Here is a 20,990-nt window from a genome sequence, read left to right as displayed (position 1 = left end):
GCGCTTTCCAATGGCCTTGAACAACGGGCCAACCGTAGTACTTCTCAAGCAAACAAATGTGCCTCAATGCACCACCCTTTAAGGAGGCGATTAGTAGCTACTCTTCCAAGACCCTGTGCCATTTGATTGACTTGGCCTAAAATGATGTGGACAACGATTGATGCCTGCCCTCGTCAATCATCTCCCAAATCAATCGACTTCTATGCAGGTTTAATAGTGAGCTCAGCCCTTCATCTCTCATAGGAGGATAACGTGATCCAGAGATGGAGTGAGAAGAATGGTAGAAGAACTTCTCTAGATGACTCTTTTTAATACTGAGCCGACCATTTGATCGTACTAAAATTCGGAAATGGGTAGATTTGATGATATGAATCATTAAATGGATGATTAAGATCTAGTAGAATACCAAAAAAAGTACTCTATGCTAGATGGATGATCCTCCGTCCCCAACGGCCCTATGCTAGCAAAGAAAAATTTACTCCTCGAGGACTCGATATTTGTTCTATAATCCTCTCTTTCCCTTGAAAAGCCTCAATCTTTGCACATGAGATATACAATAACTTCCCATTTGGGTTAAAACAAAAAATATAAGAGCCTCAATTTCTATTAAGGGTGAGCATGGTCTGAATTGAGCTGGTCCAATACCTAACGCAATAACTAAACCCGCATAATGTCGATCCTCAATTTTTTAGATTGAGAACTAACTCTATTGAGTTTAGGACGGAGGACCGGACCGACCCTATAGGTCCAGTCCAATTCTAGGGTCAATCCAAGATTAACCAATAAATTTTTCTTTTCATTTTTTGTATTTCCTAAAAATACAAATCTCTTATTTAAAATTACATATTCATCAATAACGCAGTGTTGATCAACCAAGCTATAAATTCACAGTGCCCAACTAGCACTGTTTCATGAATTTCTATTTGAAAGGAAAGAAAAAGTAAAGTGAAAAACATAAAAGGCCAAAAGTAGCATGAGCTTAAACCATACACCTTCATTTAATGGGAAAAGTGTTAAAAAAATCATAAACATTTTGCATTTGTGCCAATTTAGTCATAAACCTTTTTTTTTTGTGCCAATTAAATCCTAAACATTTTTACATTGTACCAATTTAGTTCTTTCTAGCCAATTTTGGCTTGATTTTGCTGATTAGACGCCGACCGGCTAACGTGACCTGATCAGCGCTAACATGGATAACTTTTAATAATATTTTAATATTATTGAATTTTTGTTGTTTTATTTTTATTTTTTATTTTTAAAATTTTCTTTTTCTTTTTCTTTTTCTTTTTTCCTCTCCTCCTTCTCCCTCCGCCGGTTGCCGAATCTCGGCGATCAGCCTAGCGGCGACGGCCGACGAGGTCGAGGTCAACCCGCCACTTTGCTAATGGCCGCAAAGGTGGCCTCGCGCCGGGCGGCGAGGTTTGCCCTCACCGTATCTGGCAAGGGTCAAGCCTTGCCCATGACTGGCAAGGGCGAGGCTCATCGCCCAGGCCTCGAGGGCGACCTCACGCCGGGCTGACGAGCCTCGCCCTCGCCGAATTTGGAGAGGGTCGAGTGTCGCCCATGGCCAACGAGGGCGAGCCCCGCCAGCCCGGCACGAGGCCAGCTCAAGGCCGCCCAAGCCGCGAGGGTAGCCTTGTGCCGAGCTGACAAGGCTCGCCCCCGTCGACCTTGGGCGAGGCTCAACCCTCACCAAATCCAGCGAGGCTCAACCCTCATGAGATCCGGCGAGGGCAAGGCTCATCGCCTAAGCCTTGAGGGTGGCCTCTCGTCGGGCGGGCGAGGCTCGCCCTCGCCGGCCATGGGCGAGGCTCGACCCTTGCCAAATCCGGCGAGGGCGAGCCTCACCGCCCAATGCAAGGCTGCCCTCGTGGCCACTAGCGAGGTGGCCAATCACCGAGGTCCAGCGATCGGCTGGAGGAAGAAGGAGGAGAGGAAAAAAAAAAAAATAAAATAAAATAAAAATATATTCAAATATATTAAAATATTATTAAAAATTGTCCATGTTAATGTTGATCAGGCCACGTTAGTTAGTCGGCATCCAGTCAGCAAAATCCAGCCAAAATTGGCCGAAAAGGATTGAATTGGCACAACATAAAAAGGTTTAGGACTTAGTTGGCACCAAAAAAATGTTTATGACTAAATTGGCACATATACAAAATGTTTAGGACTTTTTTAACACTTTTCCCTTCATCTAATACTCAGCATGACAATTCTATAGTTTAGAGAGAATTTTAAAGCAAAACTCTAAAAATCTTTGCTGCTGTGGAGCAAGAAAGTTTGAGGAATATAATTATCTACACATTGTTTTTTTTTTTTTTTTTTTCCTTTCAATTAGAGAAGTGAACCCTACGCGGTGTCTTATGAATCACTAGAAGAAATCTACCATTACTAAGGAAGCCTACTTCTCAAATATAAAATCCTACACTAGATCCACACTACTAACACTCCATGAAACAATTTGTGGAAATCATACTTAAAATAAAAATAAGCATCCAAGTTCCAGCATTAATGAATGATACCAATGACTTGAAATAGCCATTGAGAAGGATTCTTTTCAGGCTAACGTGATGCTGATTGACCTTTTACAACCTATGATTTTCAAGTAATAAGGCGAGCCCGGTGAGGGGTGAGCAACGAGCAGGAGCAAGGCTAGGGGTGAGTGTTGCTCACAAAGAGGGTTTCTAGATTTCTAATTAGGGCTTTATTCTTTCAGATTTACTTGGCAAAGATAAAAAGAAAGAAGATGACATAATAGAATGCTTGAGAGGACTCATTAACACCATTAACATTAAGTTAGGGTTATAGACTTTAGAATAGATGAAAGAATATTATACATAACATATTAAATATACAATATTTACAGGGTTGGTTTGGGTTGGACCAACTTTAAACTCCCAGGATCAATGACTAACCTGCACAATGTAGGGTCCAAGGGTCCCAAGACCAAGAATCAACCCAGTCCTCCTACAAACTACACCAAGATCGGCAGGGTTGGGCAAGTCCAAGATCAGTCCAAGATCAACCCTAGATCGATGCTCACCCATAATTTCTATTCGCCTGTAGAGATCACCGGAGTGACTTGTACAAAGGGCCAAAAACATAACCAAAGTTACACTTAGTGAGATGATTGATTAAAGTTTCCAGGGGCTTGATAACGAGAATCAAGGATCTCGATACAATAAATTGTCTAGGATTTAGGAAACCTTAACATGCTTTTAGCCAAACACATTTTCCTATGATCTATCTTGTCCACTGTTGACTCCCCAGCATTCCCAGGCCTTGAAAAGATAAAAATTTGCCTTTTGTTGGATCCGAGATTTACACCGGACAATGCTGCTTCTGCATTAGGATGAGAACAGTTCGTGTCTCGCTCACTCGATCGTACTAGGATGGCCTGAACCAGATAAAAGTCTGTATCATTCAAATCTTAGCCAACATGAGGAATACACTTGCGATTGCACTCTTTGCTGGGGCGCTGGTGATACTATCGTGCGCCATTTGCATAGTGGGCACAATCACCTGCCCAAATTGTGGCAACATGACCGTCCCTTATCCGTTGAGCACCAGATCAAGCTGTGGCGACCAGTCGTACAAAGTCCGGTGCAGCTTCGGGACACTGTTCTTCGACGTGCTGAATGGGTCGTCTTACATCATCATGTCCATCAACCCACAGTTGCAGAGGCTAGTGATTAGGCCGTCAGATTGGGTCGACCATGCTTGCATGTCTGCCGACTACAGGAGCAAGGGAATCTACCTCGACCCAAGCCTTCCCTTCAACATAACCAGCAGCAACACCCTGGTGCTGATGAACTGCTCCACTGAAGTGTTGTCATTGGCTATAGATTGTACACCGACCAGCATATGCCACGCATATCTCAGGGACAATCCCCTCGCAGCAGCCTCGTGCAGTAACTTCTCCTTGTGCTGCTCACTCAAGACAGGCGGGTCCCAGAACGAGTACATTATCAGGATCCGCCAGGACCGATGCGCGGCTTACCAGAGCTTCGTTAATCTGGACACTTCGCTGCCAGTGAGCAAGTGGGTGGCGTTCACGGGGTTGGAATTGGAGTGGGAATTGCCTCAGGAGCCATTGTGCAACTCCCAGGTGGATTGCCGGAACTCAGCAAATTCGATGTGCTCTGTGGACCCCGTGAAGGCCGCGCAAAAACGGTGCTTTTGCCAATCCGGGTTTCGGTGGGATCCAATTGCGGGTGTATGTTACAGTAAGTGGGACAGCAAGTCGTTTTTTTAAAATCCACGCAGACAATAAAAAAAATTGAAACATGATGCATCACTTTATGTAGCATAATCTAATTAAATAAACTACATGCTTTAATGGGAAGTACTGCGTTTCAAAACAATGCATTATCATAAATAGTGGTAGATGTTTCTTTAAATAAATTCATCCAAACATTGTGGTCAGAAGCGAGATGCTTAATCAATCAACCGTTCTATAGCAAAGTAGATCATCATGCCACAGAACAAGGCACATTCTAGTGAAAATGTTCGGATATAGCAATCAGACATTTATATCTGCAGCAAACATAATCATCTGTGATGAACTATGCATAAACTAGTTCCTTATTCAAATCTTGTAGATATCAAGTGTCCAAGACCAGAAGATTGCAAGCAGCACAGCAAAAGTCCACTAATTGCAGGTACGTACTTCAATTTTCAACCTGAAAGGGTTTCATTTGACTTCATTAAAATTTCACCAATTTTACCTGAAACCTCCCCCAATTTTTGCAGGTTTAACCTTCAGCGCCGCTGCAGTCCTGTTCGGCTTCGCAGTTCTTTTTGTAGTCCACTGGCAGCGCAAGCACATCAAGAGAGAAGCACAACTTAGTTTGACCAAAATGCGCGAAGACATCCTCAATGCCAATTGCAGCGGCAAAGCGGCCAAGATCTTCACGGGGAAGGAGATCACAAGAGTAACAGGCAACTTCTCCAAAGAGAACCTCCTTGGCGTTGGTGGCTTCGGCGAGGTCTTCAAGGGCACCCTTGATGACGGAACTGTAATTGCCGTCAAGCGAGCCAAGCTCGGGAACACAAAGGGAATAGACCAGATCTTGAACGAGGTCCGGATCCTTTGCCAGGTGAATCATCGGAGCCTGGTCATACTGCTGGGTTGCTGTGTGGATCTTGAGCTGCCTCTGCTAATTTACGAGTACATATCTTATGGAAATCTTTTTGACCATCTTCACGGCGCATACAAATGTAAATGGGCTCCACTCACGTGGTACCGTCGGCTCAACATCGCCCACCAAACAGCCGAGGGACTTGCATATCTTCATACTTCAGCCGTACCGCCCATTTTCCACAGGGATATCAAATCTAGTAACATACTACTAGATGAAAAGCTTGATGCTAAAGTGTCCGATTTCGGGTTATCAAGGTTAGCTGAGACAGATGCAACTCACATCACGACCTGCGCTCAAGGAACACTCGGTTATCTTGATCCAGAATACTATCTGAATTTTCAACTTACTGATAAGAGCGATGTATACAGCTTTGGGGTTGTTCTGCTAGAGTTGCTGACTTCAAAGAAGGCCATCGACTTCAATCGAGATGAGGAAGATGTAAACTTGGCAATACATATCAAGAAGATTCAAAAGAAGAAAGACTGATGGACGCGGTTGATCCGGCAATCAAAGAGGGTGCCACAAAGTTGGAATTGGAGACCATGAAGGCGCTCGGATATCTCGCGTCATCGTGCTTGGACGAGCGGAGGCACAACCGCCCCAATATGAAGGAAGTGGCTGATGAAATTGAATATATCTCCAGTATACTTCGAGGAGGATAAAGTCTTGTTGCTACTGTCATAACTCTTGGCTTGGGAACCTCATGTGGGCGTTAATTAATTAGATTTGCTGAACTGTAATACCAAAGCAAAATCCTAAGAGAAATTACAACTATGTTAAGTCTTGGAAATCGTGCAATTAAAGTAGGACTAATCAGTTCCAGGACCGGTCCGGTTCCAAGGTAGAACCGGGAACTAGACCGGGAGGACCGGTTCTCAAATTTTGGGACCGGGAACCAGATCGACCAGTGCTGAAACTGGGAACCAGTAATTTCTCTATGTTGACACCTAAATTTTGACGATTTAGTTTATTTATTAAATGCATAGGAAATTATGAGTTAAACTTTATAGCATATAGATTTATATTTGCATTTATTTTGTTATTGGCATTTTATTTAGCGGATCGCGAATGGGTTCAAATTAGTTTGACTAAAAGCTTCAACAAGTTGGTTGGCCCAAGCCCATGTGTTTTAATTATCTCGTGAAAAATAAAAATTTTGAAATTATTCCTGGATATGAATCTTTTGGATAGGGCATTATGTGTGTGAAAAATATTGCGACTTATCTTTTGCGAGATTTGGATTTCAAGTAAATATTTATTGTAATCTTGAATTTTTATCATAGTGATCGGTTGGTGAAAATGTATCACGGATGTAGATTTGAAGGGGAAATCGAAGGCTTATCTCTTACCCCTATAAAAGCAACCGTGTACGAGGACCTGGGGGCTTCTTTTAAAAAATTCAGAAAAAGTGAAAGGAGAGAGAAGCCATCCGTGGAGGTTAAAAGGAAAGAAGAGAAAAAAAAAAAGCAAAAGCTTCTGCAGAAAAGCGAAGGAAAAGGGAGAGTGACGTGAGAGAGGGAGAGGAGAAAAGTAAAGGGGTGATTTGACCCCTACTATTCATCATCTTCCCCAAATCGCTGCCCCTCTTCTGTAACTTCCATCCGCGAGGCTTCCGCCACCGTGCCGCGCCGAGCCTTGCCCCTGCCCCGGCGACCCGAAGCTCGACGCTCCACCCTCCGCGAGTAGGCCCGAGCCGTACCGCAGCCGAGCGTCCTTCCCCGCGCCGACGTGGCCGCCGGTCTCCGTCTGCAAGCCTCGACGACCCGCGCCACTGCGCCGGAGCCCCACTCACCCGCGCCTGCCTCTCCGCCGCGCCGCTTGTCTCTGTTGCCCCTGTCCTTGTTTGCCTGACGCTGTGCCGCATCTGTCGCCACCCTCATCGCTCCACTTGACGACCTGCAATCCGCAATCGAGAGGCGTTGCCCCCGTGAAGCCGCTCTGTGCCCTCTGCTCTAACCCGACTTCAATCCGAAGCTCCACCTGCAGTGCCCAACGCCTAAGCCGGGATCCGCACCGCCGCGCCTCCCTCTCGCCGCGCCTGCACCATCGCCGATCAACCTCACTCGCGACCGCCTCGCTCGAAGCCCCACCGGACGCTGAGCCGACGCCCTTGCAGCAACCCGCGAAGCTGCTTCTGCCTCGACGTGTTTCTGCCGCCCAACCCACCTGCCTTGCCTCGCCGGCGACTCCTCACCGGACCGGCCACCACGTGCTGCCTTGCTCAGAAGAAAAGGAAAAACAACAGAAAAAGCAAAATCTATTAGGTTGTTCATTTATTTTACTTTATTTTGTTTATATTCTTTAATTATTTACTTAATTGGATCCCAATGTTCACTTTATGAATCTTGTAGGCATTATCCGCATAAGTTATCCCTAAACTTATTGTAATTATTAATTTGACCCGTAAGATGTCGGGTTATTTTTTTAATTACATTAATTTTTGGGGTTTGTTGATAGTTTTTTTAAGTACTAAATCAATATAATTATTAATTTGATCCGTAAGAATTTGGATCTGATTTTTAGTTATTTTGAACCCTTTGTCGTGATAATTAGGTTAGGATAATCGTTAATTTAACCTCATGAGACAAATGTTATTTTTTCGATTATTTTGATCCTTTATTTGATTGCATATCTTGATTGTTTAGATTTACTGTTTAGTTGATAATGGTTTGTTTTGGAGAATCACTAAAAATCCAAAAAAATTTGAATTAGGATTCAGTTTGTTTTAGAATATTTCTTGTTATCTTGCATAGCTAGGATAGGGATTTTAGTTCGAAAAACAATAAAAATGCATTAATTTAATATTTTAGTTGCGTGTTTAATTACGTGGCAATTTTAAAATTTGAATTTTAAATAAAAAAATAAAGATAAAAAAAATCATGCATATGTCATGTAGAATTAGGGCTTGCTCTGCACGTCATTGCATATTAGATCAATTACATGTTAGATTAAGATAATATCTTAGTTTAAATTAGGATTTAATGTGACTTAATCCTTAGTTTAAATTAGATTGAATTTTAATCTAGCTAGATTATTTTCGCATTTTTAAATAGAAATATCAAATGCACGTCATTTAGTTTTTATTAGGTTCATTTAATTAGAACTTCCTCGTCATTAGACTAAATCATTTAATAAATGTCGCATGACATATAACTCGCTTTGCTGAATTATATGTGGCATGTCATCTTAGTTTAAATAATTTTGTATGTCATTGCATCGCATTGCATGTCATTAGAATTAGGTCATTTAGATTGCATTTAATTATTGCATTTCTTCATGTCATATAGTTTAGGTCATGCTGCCATGTTATATTAGATTATTAACATGCATTGCATAAGTCATGATTTTCATTAAATAAAGTGAAAACAAAATTGAAATTGCGTGTTAATTAGAAATCATATCTAGAGTCATATGAATTCCGATTTAACAATGCGAATGCTTTCGTTGCTCTTAGGTATGTTTTGCAATATTTAATTGCTTTCTGAGTGTTAAATTGGTGGTATGCGCACACGTATGATCACCTCACACATTAGGAAGTTAAATTAAAATCAATTCAATTGCCAAACATTTTTTTAAAAATGAAATAAAAATGTACCGAAAGGGCACTAGGATAGTCTAGTGAACTGCCCCTTCGAACTCATAAATCTCTGTTCGTAGAGTAAAGAAATCTCCCGTTATTTTTACTTGGGTTTCTAATCGACCCACCAAAAATAGATTAGTGGCGACTCCTGATAAAATCAATTTGCATGTTCAGAAATTCAAACCTAAGTCGCGAATTGGTATGGGCTTGGGAGAGTCCGAGCTAGGCTTAAAGACTTAGTAATCCATTAACCTAGTTTTAGGTGGTTCGCCTACCCAAAAAAAACAGGTCGCGACACTCTAGAGGCGAAAAGCAGAAACATTAAGCCTACTTGCAATGGCGGAGAGATTCGTAGCGCTCCTGTTCGTTCATGACCGTCTTTCCCTTATACTTGTGCGTGAGCTCATCATTACAGCATCCGACGAGCAGGTAAGTATTAGGAAACCTACAAAACATACAAATCGAGGGAAGAACTCATGAACCGGGAAGACATTGGCAAAGGACCCAGAAGCATAAGGGCACAAGACTACAGGATGGGTCTAGGTAGCCTTCGCTATCGAGCTTCTTCCATGTCAAGAACATCCAATCACACTCCATACTCAGACCAAGAATTGTGATCTGACAACCCTATTTTAAAAGACCCTACGAGACTACGAAAAACAAGCCAGGAAGCGGATCATGTGCAAAGGTGAGGAATAAACTCATAGGACATTACAGCAAATGGGTACGAGCCAATGGGAATGTACGTCAGGAAATGCACGAGCACGTCTACACGCGGAACGAAATCACGCAAAGAGAGATGGAGGAGGGAAGTACAGCTTCTTGGCCTGCTCGAGGGAACGGGCATGGCCGTAGTGGAAGAGATCGTAAATACCGTCGGCGTAGACCCGGATGATTTGCAAGCTCCGGAGACTCTCGCCACCCTCCACACCCCCCGCCCCCGCCCCCGCCCCCGCCCTTCCCCCGCCTTCTTCTTGCTCCATCCCCACTCGGCCTAGCCTCAGGAGGACTTCGACCACAACGACTCCGATTCCGTCTTCAAGAATCAAGCTTAAAGCTTCGATTTTTTCAGTGGATTTTTCTCAGCTCGTGTTCATCGGAAGGGAGGTGAAAGCAAAAAGGGGAGGTGGGGAAAACAGAAAGCTAAAAGGGAGGAGGGTTTTTCTCAGCTTTTTTTTCCCTTTATGACAATGGATCCAGTCTAGTCGGTTCGATTGGTCCGGTTCTCACCTTGGAACCGAAAAGTAGACCAACCGGCCATCGGTTCCAAGAATGGGAAGCGAGAATCAAACTGCTCTCTTTGAGAATCACCCAAAACCGATTGGTTCGGTCCGGTTCAGACGGTTCCCAGTTCGGATGGTGCTCGTTGCACAACCCTAAGTGAAAGCAACGCCCTTTGCAATTAGTTATATCAAATGAACTACTCTTGAAAAGTCAAGTTCTATAAAGAAGTTAATATCACGAGAAAATCAAAATTAATATATATGTGATAAATTTACTATGTTGGAAGCGCCTAACAAAAGTCCAGTATCTTTACCTAAGAGAAACTTAAGTCCGAGCTAGTTAATATATCTAGTTGAATCCACATTTACTCAAAAGTTTAAATCAATAAGTTATAATCCAATTTTAATATATTAACTACTCTACACCATATTAATTCGATTATCCAATATGAAATTTCTTCGGTCTGGAATTTTTTTAATACAAATTGCTCACACGTGTATCCTAATAATTTTCTCCTCATATGTGAGCTTAGTGTCACTTCCCATAGGCCCGGGTTACTACACCACAATGCTCACCTACTCAAAAAATCGCAACAATGAGCTCTAATACTATTTGTTAGGAGTGCCTTGACAATCTCTCCCTCTCATGTGAGTTTAGTGTTACTTCCCACAAGCCCACCTTACTACACCATAATTCCCACCTACTTAGAAACTGCAACCATGGGCTCTAATACCGTTGGAAAAGCTCGAAGTTCAGTTGAAGAGAAGGCCAAGAGGGAACTCAAGTCCGAACTCATCAATATATTCAATTGGAGCCACCTTAACTCAAAAGCTTAGGCCAATGAGTTATAGGCTAACTAAGATATATTGACTTCTCTATACTACAACAATTTTTTGATGTGAGATTTCTCTGACACAACTTACTTAGATGTATATCCTAACATACTCTCCCCAAAAATCTCAAAATGATATATCTATGACAAATTTACTTTCCATAAATTTCCGATATATTTTACTATCAAATTGCTTAATTGGATTACATGGGTACTAATTTGAGATTTTACCCTCATTTTGTCGAAATTGTATTAGTTTTTTTTTGTGGTATTAATCCAATTTAAGGAAAACTAATGGATGGTTAATTTGTCACAAATGTACTAATTTACAGTTATTGGTGACTAAAAAATTAGTTTACATATATACAAGTTTGAGGTTTTTAGTGGTTAAAAAAAATAATTTTTGATAAATTTATTACACGTTTACTATTTTGAGATTTTTCGTGATATTAGCTCTAATTTTAATATTTGATTCTTGATACATTGGTCATGATCGACCTATTGCCTAAGAAGCACTAACACTCTCCAGAAGCTTTCGTGTCGTGTTCAACACTCCAACGCGTGTTCGACACGCTCCCACACGCTCCGACATGTGGTTAACGAGTATCGGGAAATTCGACACGTGGTTAACTTTTCCCGACATGCTTCGACATACGAGTCCGAAATTCCGACACACGATTTCGACACGCATGAGGTCAATTTTAAAAAATTTCTATACTTGAGGGGTCAAAGTATAAATATATGAAAAAATAAAGAAAATAACAAAAATAAAGGGGAAATAAGAAAATTCTTACTCTCAAGTTTCTCAAAATTTCTCAATTATAAGTTTTGACATTCCTATGAGTAACGATGAAACGCCCCTCTTCTTGTTGGCCTCTCTCCGTCGCCCCCCGCAAACTTAAAGTAGTGATTTTTATTTTTATTTTTATTTTTGCTTCTTTCCGCCTCTCGGAGGCGTCACTTGTGAGTTATCTCTTTTGGTCTATGTCATTAGCTTGTGAGTTATCTCTTACATTTTGCATAACGAATTTAGTTATTTCCTTTTCTTTTGGAGTTCTTGTCCTAGATTTTCATTTTTCTCCAACCTTGTTTTGCAGAGGAGCTCCAAGCTAGTCTGTATCATGAACTCTGAACTCTATCTAAGACTATAATAAATCTCACTAATTTTCGATAAGTGTAAGAAAACATGACATGTTCCTTCAAATTTACTTTTTGTGTTTGCAGTTTTTGAATTTCTTATTCAATCTTTGCCAAATTAAAATAATGAATGATATTAACAAATGTTGAATTAATATTTTTAATATAAATTAATTCTATGCTCTTTTATTATTTATTTTTGCATTTATATAAATAATGTGTCGGAACGTGTCGGAATTATCTATTTTTTGAGAAATGATGTGTCGACGTGTCATGCCGTGTTGTGTCATGTCGCATATCATGTGTCCATATCGGTGCTACATAGCCTGTAGCTTAAGTTATGGTCATGACACTCCAATATAAGAACACTCCAGGAGTAGGGGTGTGCAACCGGACCGGATATACCCGGGAACCGAACCGGCCCACCCAGAAAATAGGGTCGGGAACCAGTTCCCGTTGAAACTGGTCTGAGAATTGGTTTCCAAAGTTCGAAATCGGTTTAAACTGGTCCGAAAACCTGTTCCGAGTGATTACCCACCCAAGAACCAGTTCCCAAACTAGTTTTGTAAGTAGAGGTCTAAAATCCTTTTTTTCTCCTGATTTCTATTCTTACTCTTGTAATCACATGATATTTTTCCTTTTGGCTCTTTCAAACACACACAGCACTCCTCCTTCATCGTTCCTCTTCTCACTTGCTTCCCTCCCTCACCAGCTCACTCTTGCACCATCCGACAGAGGAACGGTGTTCGTCGCTGCCAAATTCTTGCGTACCACATGGATTGGCTTACCTAATTTCTCTTTTGTAGGATGAGTTATGGTTGCATAAATGAGTAGCTCCATGCAGTAGTTGTGGGAATAAAACTAATATTAGATCAATGTTTGTTGCTAATTTTTTGCCTTATGATTTTATTTGTTATAATTAGCCCTATGGATCATTAATTTTTCGTTTAGTCAAAAAGTTCATATATTTATTTATTACAAGTTCTTAATGTTTTAATACAAATTATGATAATTACGTTATTTTCTCGCATATTAATATAAAATTCGAAATTGTATAGGATATCGGGAGATTGTAAAACAGGTTATAGTGGAAATAAGGTTGACTCTGGAATCATATCGAAAAAACTGGGTGGATGGAGTACATGGTCCAATATAAATAGGGTCGGGTACAGGGTCCAAAAAAAGGGGAATCGATTATAATAGGATCAGGTAGGGTTCAAGTTTAGACCCTACCCATCCTGGACCTAATCACCCCTACTCCAGAGTCCATATTAGCTTAAATGCATAGACAAACTAAATATCAGTATTGATAAATTGTTTGCTTTTCCTGTCCTAAGGACTGTATGATTAGGGCTAAGCGTGGTTCCCGGGTTACCCGGGAACCGGAACCGAACCGGAGGAGGGTCCGGTTCGGTTCCCGATTCCAAGGGGGACTGGTTCCGGTCCCGGAACCGGAACCGGTTTCGGAACCGGAACCGGTTACTTAGGGCAGAAAAAGCTCGACCTTGGATGTTCTGGTGACTTGTATGTGATGTTCTAGTTGAATTTTGGCTTCGGCATCTAAATAAAAGTTGTAAAGGACTTCTTGGAGTATACCATACTCAAATTTGGGACAAAAAAACAAGTATAAGTGGGTGAAATCGTTATTTTTGGAAAGACTGGATCTGGAGATTTTGGGACCGACCCTTGATGAATGCATGGACTGTAAGGCAACCTTTTTGTCGAAATTTCACTTCAGTTTCTTAACAAAAGTTGTAAAGGACATCCTGAGGTACAACATATCAAAACTTTAGAGAAAATAAACAAGAATAGGTAGGTGAAACCGTGGTCCTTTGGAGATGGTTAGATCTGGAATTACGGTACTACGAACAGGAATTTTAACCGTCCATATTTAATTATCTAGGACGAATTTGACTTCGATGTTTTCATGAAGTATCTACCTTATGGGCTTTTCTATCACATAGTATAATTTCATAATTTTTGAAGGTCATTTGGGTATTTAATCGGAAATGTTTCTAAAACTGTGCAATCTGATGTGTTCGGATCTTGTAAGTTGCAATGCGTGGACTATATCATTTTTTATGAGGTTATTTTGGAAATGTGTTCTGCATTAAATATCTCTCTTCATGTTTTCCCTACAACATATTTAAATTTCGTAATTTTTATAGTTCATTTGCCTATTTAACCAAAAATGTTTCAAAAACTGTGCAAGTAGAGAATAGGAAAAGTAAATCGATTTTATCTTTTAATCCAGAACGAATTGGACTACGATTTCTTCATGAAACTTGTACCTCTAGGTCTTAAATACAATGTGTCCAAATTTCAGAATTTTCTGAGTTCATTTAAGGGTTTAATCGAAAGAAATTTCAAAACTTGTACCTCTAGACATTCTTGTTCTAGTGGTGTTTTATTTCTACTTTCTAGTTTGCTATTTGTTTTGAAATTTCTAATTATATTCTATTATTGTTGTGCAGTGCGAAATTAATGTATCAAGATAACATGTCAATGGGAAGTTACCGCGTACATTATAGTTTTTTTTTGATAACGTGCACATACGTTATATTTTTTTTTGGTAACGTGCGCATAAGTTATAGTTTTTTTTTTTGGTAACGTGCACGTACGTTATAGTTTTTTTGGTAACGTGCGTGTACATTATAGTTTTTTTGGTAACGTGCGCGTACGTTATATTTTTTTTGGGTAACGTGCGCATATGTTATAATTCAAATCTGAAAATAACAAAAAAAAAAAAAACCTGTTGGAACTTGGAACCGACCCTAAAACCTGTGATAGGGTAGGTTCCTCATTTTGAGGAACCTGTACCCGAGGGTAGGTTCCAGGTTCCAGACGGAACCAAACTGGAACCTGGAACCGCTCACCCCATGTATGATTGCCCCTTTTAATGGGATCACGTGACAACTCATGGTTTCATAAAAGATATTGGGGTCCCACCTCATTTATTTTCTTGGAAAATCAAGAAAACACAATCTTTACAAGAGGTCAAATTACTCGGCCCTCCTTTCAATGGAAAAATCTAACTAAAATAGAGGATTGGACTCTCTAAGGCTCCGTTCGTTTCGCATGGAAAATATAATGTTTCCGGAAAATAGAGGATTGGACTCTATTTTCCGGTGTTCGGCCAAAATCTAAAATTTCAATGGAAAATATTTTACACCGTTCGTTAGCTCATTTAATTATTTGGGAAAATTTATCAAAAATTTAATTTTAATATTTTTAAATGACCAAAAAAATTATTTTATTTATTTATATTTTTTTAAATGATTTTTTAATTATTATATTTTAAAATCGAAATTTTTTATTTTTTATTTTTCTTTTCCTTCCTCCTTCCTCCTTCCTCCTCCTCCTTCTTCCTCCTTCCTCTGCCGTCGCCTCCTTCCTCCTCCTTCTTCCTCCTCCTTCCGCCGCCGCCACCTCCTTCCTGCCTGACGATGGCCGGCTGCCCAACGGCCGACCAAGACCCGGTGGCCAGATCCGGCGAGCTCGAGGCTCGGCCGATCTCACCCGAGCTCGCCGGATCTCGGCGACAGAGCTCGAGCTCGCCCGGATCGGCGAGCCGCGAGCTCCACCGCCAGATCCGGCGAGCCGTGAGCTCCGCCGCTAGATTTGCAACCTCATCGCATCACCCCAAACAAACATAACCGCGAGCTCCCGAGCGGCTTCAAACCGCGAGCTCATCTTAGCCGCGAGCCCCAAGGGAAGAACCGCCGGGAAGCGGAGCGCCGCGGCGGCGACAGCGCCCCGGCCGGAGCAGGTGGGCAGGAGCGGCCGGGGAGGGCGGAGAATGAGGGATGCTTCGCCCATCGTCGGCGTCGAAGGAGGAGGAGGAGATCAGAAACCCTAAGCGAGAGTGCAAAAATGAGAGGAAAAAGGAGCGCGAGGGCGAGCGTGAGAGGCCAGGAAAATGTTTTCCTCTTTTCAAAAGAGGAAAACATTTTCCTCAAAGTCAAGAGAGAATTTTCCGTTGACCGGAAAATGTTTTCCTTGACCATGAATTTTCCGTCCACCGAACACTAGAAATCCAGGAAAATATTTTCCTGGAAGTTGTTTTCCACGAAACGAACGGAGCATAAATCTCCATTCTCCATGCAAGTATTCATAAATCAATCGCATTTAAAGAAGCTATTAATCTCATAAAAGTGTTGGTAAGTTATCAATAAGTCACACAAAATATAAAAAAGTCGTCATTCTTTTCATCAATAGTTTTTTAAATAATTACCAGCAATTTTTGAAAGTCACCGGTAAGAAAAAGAAATCGGTCTTTTTTTTTTTTTTTTTTTTTGCACGGAACAAGAGATTTATGACCGTTTGTGCTTTCTATGTTTTTTCTGCTTTTTTAATATGTTAAAGGCTTTTTGGAAGCAAACTCATTTCACCAACTATTCCCTCCTTGCCTAATTAGGATTTCAATTGGAAATGACTCGAGACTTGCCGGCATTACAGATAACCCTATTCCACTCAGAGCCAAATTAAAGCCTGACGCGTATGTTTTCAGTACTCGTCTTGTTCTTCATCCTAGCACATTTAATCTCACATAAACTTCACCACAAAGGTGAATAGCTTAGCTGAACAAAGGCTTACTCCCAAGTGATTTCTCTACATGTCGTTATAGCTTGACCTTCCCTTGGCGCGCGTCCATCTTCCATAGGCGCTTAACTTATCATTGCGTGACGCTTAGCTGTTGATTGCTTCTTTTTCATGCCTAGTTTAGGTGCTGTTAGTCAAGTGAAGATCCTCTAACCCACACGAAGCTTTCCAATGGCCCTAAACGATGGATCAACCACAGTGCCTCTCAAACAAAAGAATGTGCCTCAATGCACCACTCCTCAAGGAGGCCATTAGTGGCTATTCTTCCGAGACTCTGTGCCATCTCACTGACTTGACATGAAGTGATGTGGACAACGATTGGTGCTTGCCGTCGACAATCATCTCCCAAATAAATCAACTCCTATGCAGCTTTAGGAGTTAGTAAGCCTGGCCCTTCATCTCCCGGAGGAGGATAAATTGACCCGGAGATGTAGTAAGAAGGATGGTAGAAGAACTTCTCCAGATTACTATTGTTGATACTTAAGCCGACCATTTGATGATACTGAAAGTTGGAAATGGGTAGAATTGATGACATGAAGCATTAAAGTAGATGATTAAGATCTTGTGGGGTATCAAAATAAGTACTCTAGGCTAGATGGACGATTCACCATCCCCAAAAGCCCTACGCTACCAATGAAAAATTTACTCCTAGAGGACTCAATATTTGCTCAATAATCCTCTCTTTCCCTTGGAAAGCCTCAATCTCGGTGCATAAGACATACAAAACTTTTCGTCGTTCAGATTAAAACAGGAAATTTAAGAGCCTCAATTCTATAGGCCCATTTGGATCAGTGGGAGTGACTTGTACAAAGCCAAAAAAATAATCGAAGTCACAATTAATGAGTTGACTGATTAAAGTTTCTTGGGACTTCATTGTGAGTATCAAGGATCTTAATTCAATAAATTGTCTAGGTTTTAGGAAACCTTAAAATGCTTTTAGCCTAATACATTGTCCCATGATCTCTCTTGTCCACTGCTGACTCACTCCCCAGCATTCCCTAGGCCTCGGAAAGATGAAAATTTGCTATTTGTTGGATCCGAGACTTACAACGGACGATGCTGCTCCTGCATTATAATGAGAACAGTTCGTATCTCACTCACTCAATTGTACTAGGATGGCCTGAACCACAAAGCCAGTTTGTATCATTCAAATCTTGGCCAAAATGAGCAACACACTTGCTCTCGCAATTGCACTCTTTGCCCGGGTGCTGGTGATACTATCGTGCGACATTTGCATAGAGGGCACAATCACCTGCCCGAATTGTGGCAACATGACCGTCCCTTATCCGTTGAGCACTGGACCGAGCTGTGGCGACCAGTCGTACAAAGTCCGGTGCAGCTTCGGCAAACTGTTTTTCGACGCGCTCAATGAGTCGTCTTACGTTGTCACATCCATCAACCCACAGTCCCAGAGGCTAGTGATTAGGCCATCGGATTGGGTCGACCGTGCTTGCATTTCAGCTGACTACAGGAACCAGGGAATCTACCTCAACCGAAGCCTTCCCTTCTACATAACCAGCAGCAACACCCTGGTGCTGATGAATTGCTCCACCGACATGTTGTCATTGGCCGCAGATTGTACAGTGACAAGCATATGCCATGTGTATCTCAGGGACAATCCCCTTGCGGCAGCCTCTTGCAGTACCTTCCCCTTGTGCTGCTCACTGAAGACGGGCGGTTCCCAGAATGAGTACAGGATCAGGGTCCGCCAGGACCGATGTACGGCTTACCAGAGCTTCGTTAATCTGGACACTTCGCTGCCTGTGAGCAAGTGGGCGTTATTCAGGGGGCTGGAATTGGAGTGGGAATTGCCTCAGGAGCCATTGTGCAACTCCCAGGTGGATTGCCGGAACTCAGCAAATACGATGTGCTCTGCGGACCCCGTGAAGGCCGCACAAAAACGGTGCTTTTGCCAATACGGGTTTCGGTGGGATCCAATTGCAGTCGTATGTTACAGTAAGTAGAACAAAAAGTAGTTTTCTTAAAATCTACGCAAACATGAGTGAAAAATTGAAACGTGATGCATCACTTTATGTAGCACAATCTAATTAACTAAACTACATGCTTTAATGAGAAGTACTGCGTTTCGAAACAATGCATTACAACAAATAGTGGATGATGCATCATATAAATTCATCCAAACATTGTGTTCAGAAGCGAGATGCTTAATGAGTCACCTGTTCTTTAGCAAGTAGATCATCATGCCACAGAACTAAGCACATTCTAGGGAAAATGTTTGATTCAGTAATCAGACATTTATATATGCAGCAAACACAATCATATGTGGTGAATTAGACATAAACTAGTTCTTAATTTATTTTCTTGTAGATATCAAGTGTCCAAGACCAGAAGATTGCGAGAAGCAAAGCAAAAGTCCACTAATTGCAGGTACGTATTTCAATTTTCAAGCTGGATAGTTTCCATTTGAGTTCATTAAGAATTTTGCCAATTTGACCAAAAACTTTGCCCAATTTTTGCAGGTTTAACCTTGAGCGCCACTGCAGTTCTGTTCGGGTTTGCAGCTCTTTGTATCGTCTACCGACAGCGCGAGCGCATCAAGGAGGAAGCACAACTCATTTTGACCAAAATGCGTGAAGACATCCTCAATGCCAATTGCAGCGGCAAAGTGGCCAAGATCTTCACGGGGAAGGAGATCACAAGAGCAACAAGCAACTTCTCCAGGGAAAACCTCCTTGGCGCTAGCAGCTTTGGCGAGGTCTTCAAGGGCACCCTTGACGACGGAACTGTAATTGCCATCAAGCGAGCCAAGCTCGGGAACACAAAGGGAATAGACCAGATCTTGAATGAGGTCCGGATCCTTTGCCAGGTGAATCATCGAAGCCTGGTCAGACTGCTGGGTTGCTGTGTGGATCTTGAGCTGCCTCTGCTAATTTACGAGTACATATCTTGTGGAAATCTTTTTGACCATCTTCACGGCGCATACAAATGTAAATGGGCTCCCCTCACGTGGTGCCGTCGGCTCATCATCGCCCGCCAAATGGCCGAGGGACTTGCATATCTTCATACCGCAGCCGTACCGCCCATTTTCCATAAGGACGTCAAATCTAGTAACATACTATTAGATGAAAAGCTCAATGCTAAAGTGTCCGATTTTGGGTTATCGAGGTTAGCCGAGAGAGATGCAACTCACATCATGACCTGCGCTCAAGGAATACTCGGTTATCTTGATCCAGAATACTATCTTAATTTTCAACTTACTGATAAGAGCGATGTATACAGCTTTGGGGTTGTTCTACTGGAGTTGCTGACTTCGAAGAAGGCCATCGACTTCAATCGAGATGAGGAAGATGTAAACTTGGCAATACATATCAAGAAAATTCTAAAAGAGGAAAGACTGATGGACGCCCTCGATCCAGCGATCAAAGAGGATGCCACGAAGTTGGAATTGGAGACCATGAAGGCACTTGGATATCTCGCGTCATCATGCTTGGACAAGCGGAGGCACAACCGCCCCAACATGAGGGAACTAGCCAACGAAATCGAACACATCTTCAGTATACTTCGAGGAGGTTAAAGTCTTACTGCTACTGTCATGACTCTTGGCTTGGGAACTTCATGTGGGCGCTAATTAATTAGATCTGCTGAACTGTAAACCTAGAGCAAAATCCTCAAAGAAAGTACAGGTACGTTAAGTCTTGGAAAATAAAGAAACGGCGACACCATCTGTGCGCACTTGTATTGTAGGAACAATTTTTGAAAGGTCAAATTCCATAAAACTGCGAAAAGTACAATATTGGAAGCTGTTCCATTCTAATGTCCGATTATTAATGCTCGGTCACGATCGACCTGTGAAAACTGTAGCTTCAATCCTGGTCGTGGCACTCCAGTCAAAGAGCACTGGAGAGTCTATATTAGCTCAAATGCAAAGACAAACAGTGTCAGTACTGACAATTGTTGACTTTTCCTGTCCTAAGGAGTGTCTGATTGCTCCTTTCAATGTGATCACATGCCAACTCATGGTTTCAGAAAAGATATCGGGTCGGACCTTAGTTTGTTTTCTTGGAAAATCAAGAAAATACAATCTTTACAAGATAAGTTACTCGGCTGTAGAAGAGTCAAGTAACTCAAGTCCTTTCAATGGAGAAATCCAACAAAAATAGAGGATTAGACTCTCTAAATCTCCATTCTCGAATCTATATTAGCCACTCGGAGTTTCACTATAAAAAGCAAGATCGTAAACAGCTTTTGTACAGTAATTGGTGCTGCCCATGTCCATCGTATCATACATAGACTTAAGTCTAGACAATATTTCTCCCACCCTCATAGTACTGAAATGAAACAATCAGAAAACAAAGACAGTTTATGCTCTGCCCTCATAATCTGTCCCTCGATATGAAACCCAAGTAACAACATATCAAGGTAAACTAGACTCAATCCATGACAAAGGGCCAAAGCCACCTAGCAACAAGCCTCAAACTCTGGCTGTGGATCAAAAGCCACCTCCTTATAC

At 41.7% G+C, this 20,990-nt stretch overlaps 3 protein-coding genes across 3 annotated transcripts; 2 read left to right on the top strand and 1 right to left on the bottom strand.

The window, feature by feature from the left end:
- The first annotated feature begins 3,439 nt into the window (after window positions 1–3,439).
- Window positions 3,440–5,806, top strand: LOC104435445 (wall-associated receptor kinase-like 20). Its single transcript, XM_039317875.1, is given in 4 exon segments — window positions 3,440–4,245; window positions 4,618–4,661; window positions 4,753–5,610; window positions 5,613–5,806. Coding segments are annotated over 4 exon segments (1,902 nt in total).
- Window positions 4,557–9,877, bottom strand: LOC108955811 (choline-phosphate cytidylyltransferase 2-like). Its single transcript, XM_018864371.2, has 3 exons — window positions 9,541–9,877; window positions 9,056–9,169; window positions 4,557–5,878 (listed from the first exon to the last, which is right to left on the bottom strand). Exons 1-3 carry the CDS (start codon window positions 9,705–9,707, stop codon window positions 5,857–5,859), a joined length of 303 nt encoding a protein of 100 aa, XP_018719916.2. The 5' UTR covers window positions 9,708–9,877; the 3' UTR covers window positions 4,557–5,856.
- A 7,805-nt stretch (window positions 9,878–17,682) lies between these two features.
- On the top strand, window positions 17,683–20,054 carry LOC104435446 (wall-associated receptor kinase-like 20). Its single transcript, XM_039317872.1, has 3 exons — window positions 17,683–18,475; window positions 18,848–18,913; window positions 18,982–20,054. The coding sequence occupies exons 1-3, from the start codon at window positions 17,683–17,685 to the stop codon at window positions 20,052–20,054; spliced, it is 1,932 nt and encodes a 643-aa protein (XP_039173806.1).
- Window positions 20,055–20,990: the final 936 nt, after the last annotated feature.

The sequence above is a fragment of the Eucalyptus grandis genome, chromosome 1 (genome assembly GCF_016545825.1).
Source record: "Eucalyptus grandis isolate ANBG69807.140 chromosome 1, ASM1654582v1, whole genome shotgun sequence".
Taxonomy (NCBI): domain Eukaryota; kingdom Viridiplantae; phylum Streptophyta; class Magnoliopsida; order Myrtales; family Myrtaceae; genus Eucalyptus; species Eucalyptus grandis.
This window is presented reverse-complemented; position numbering and strand designations above follow the sequence as displayed.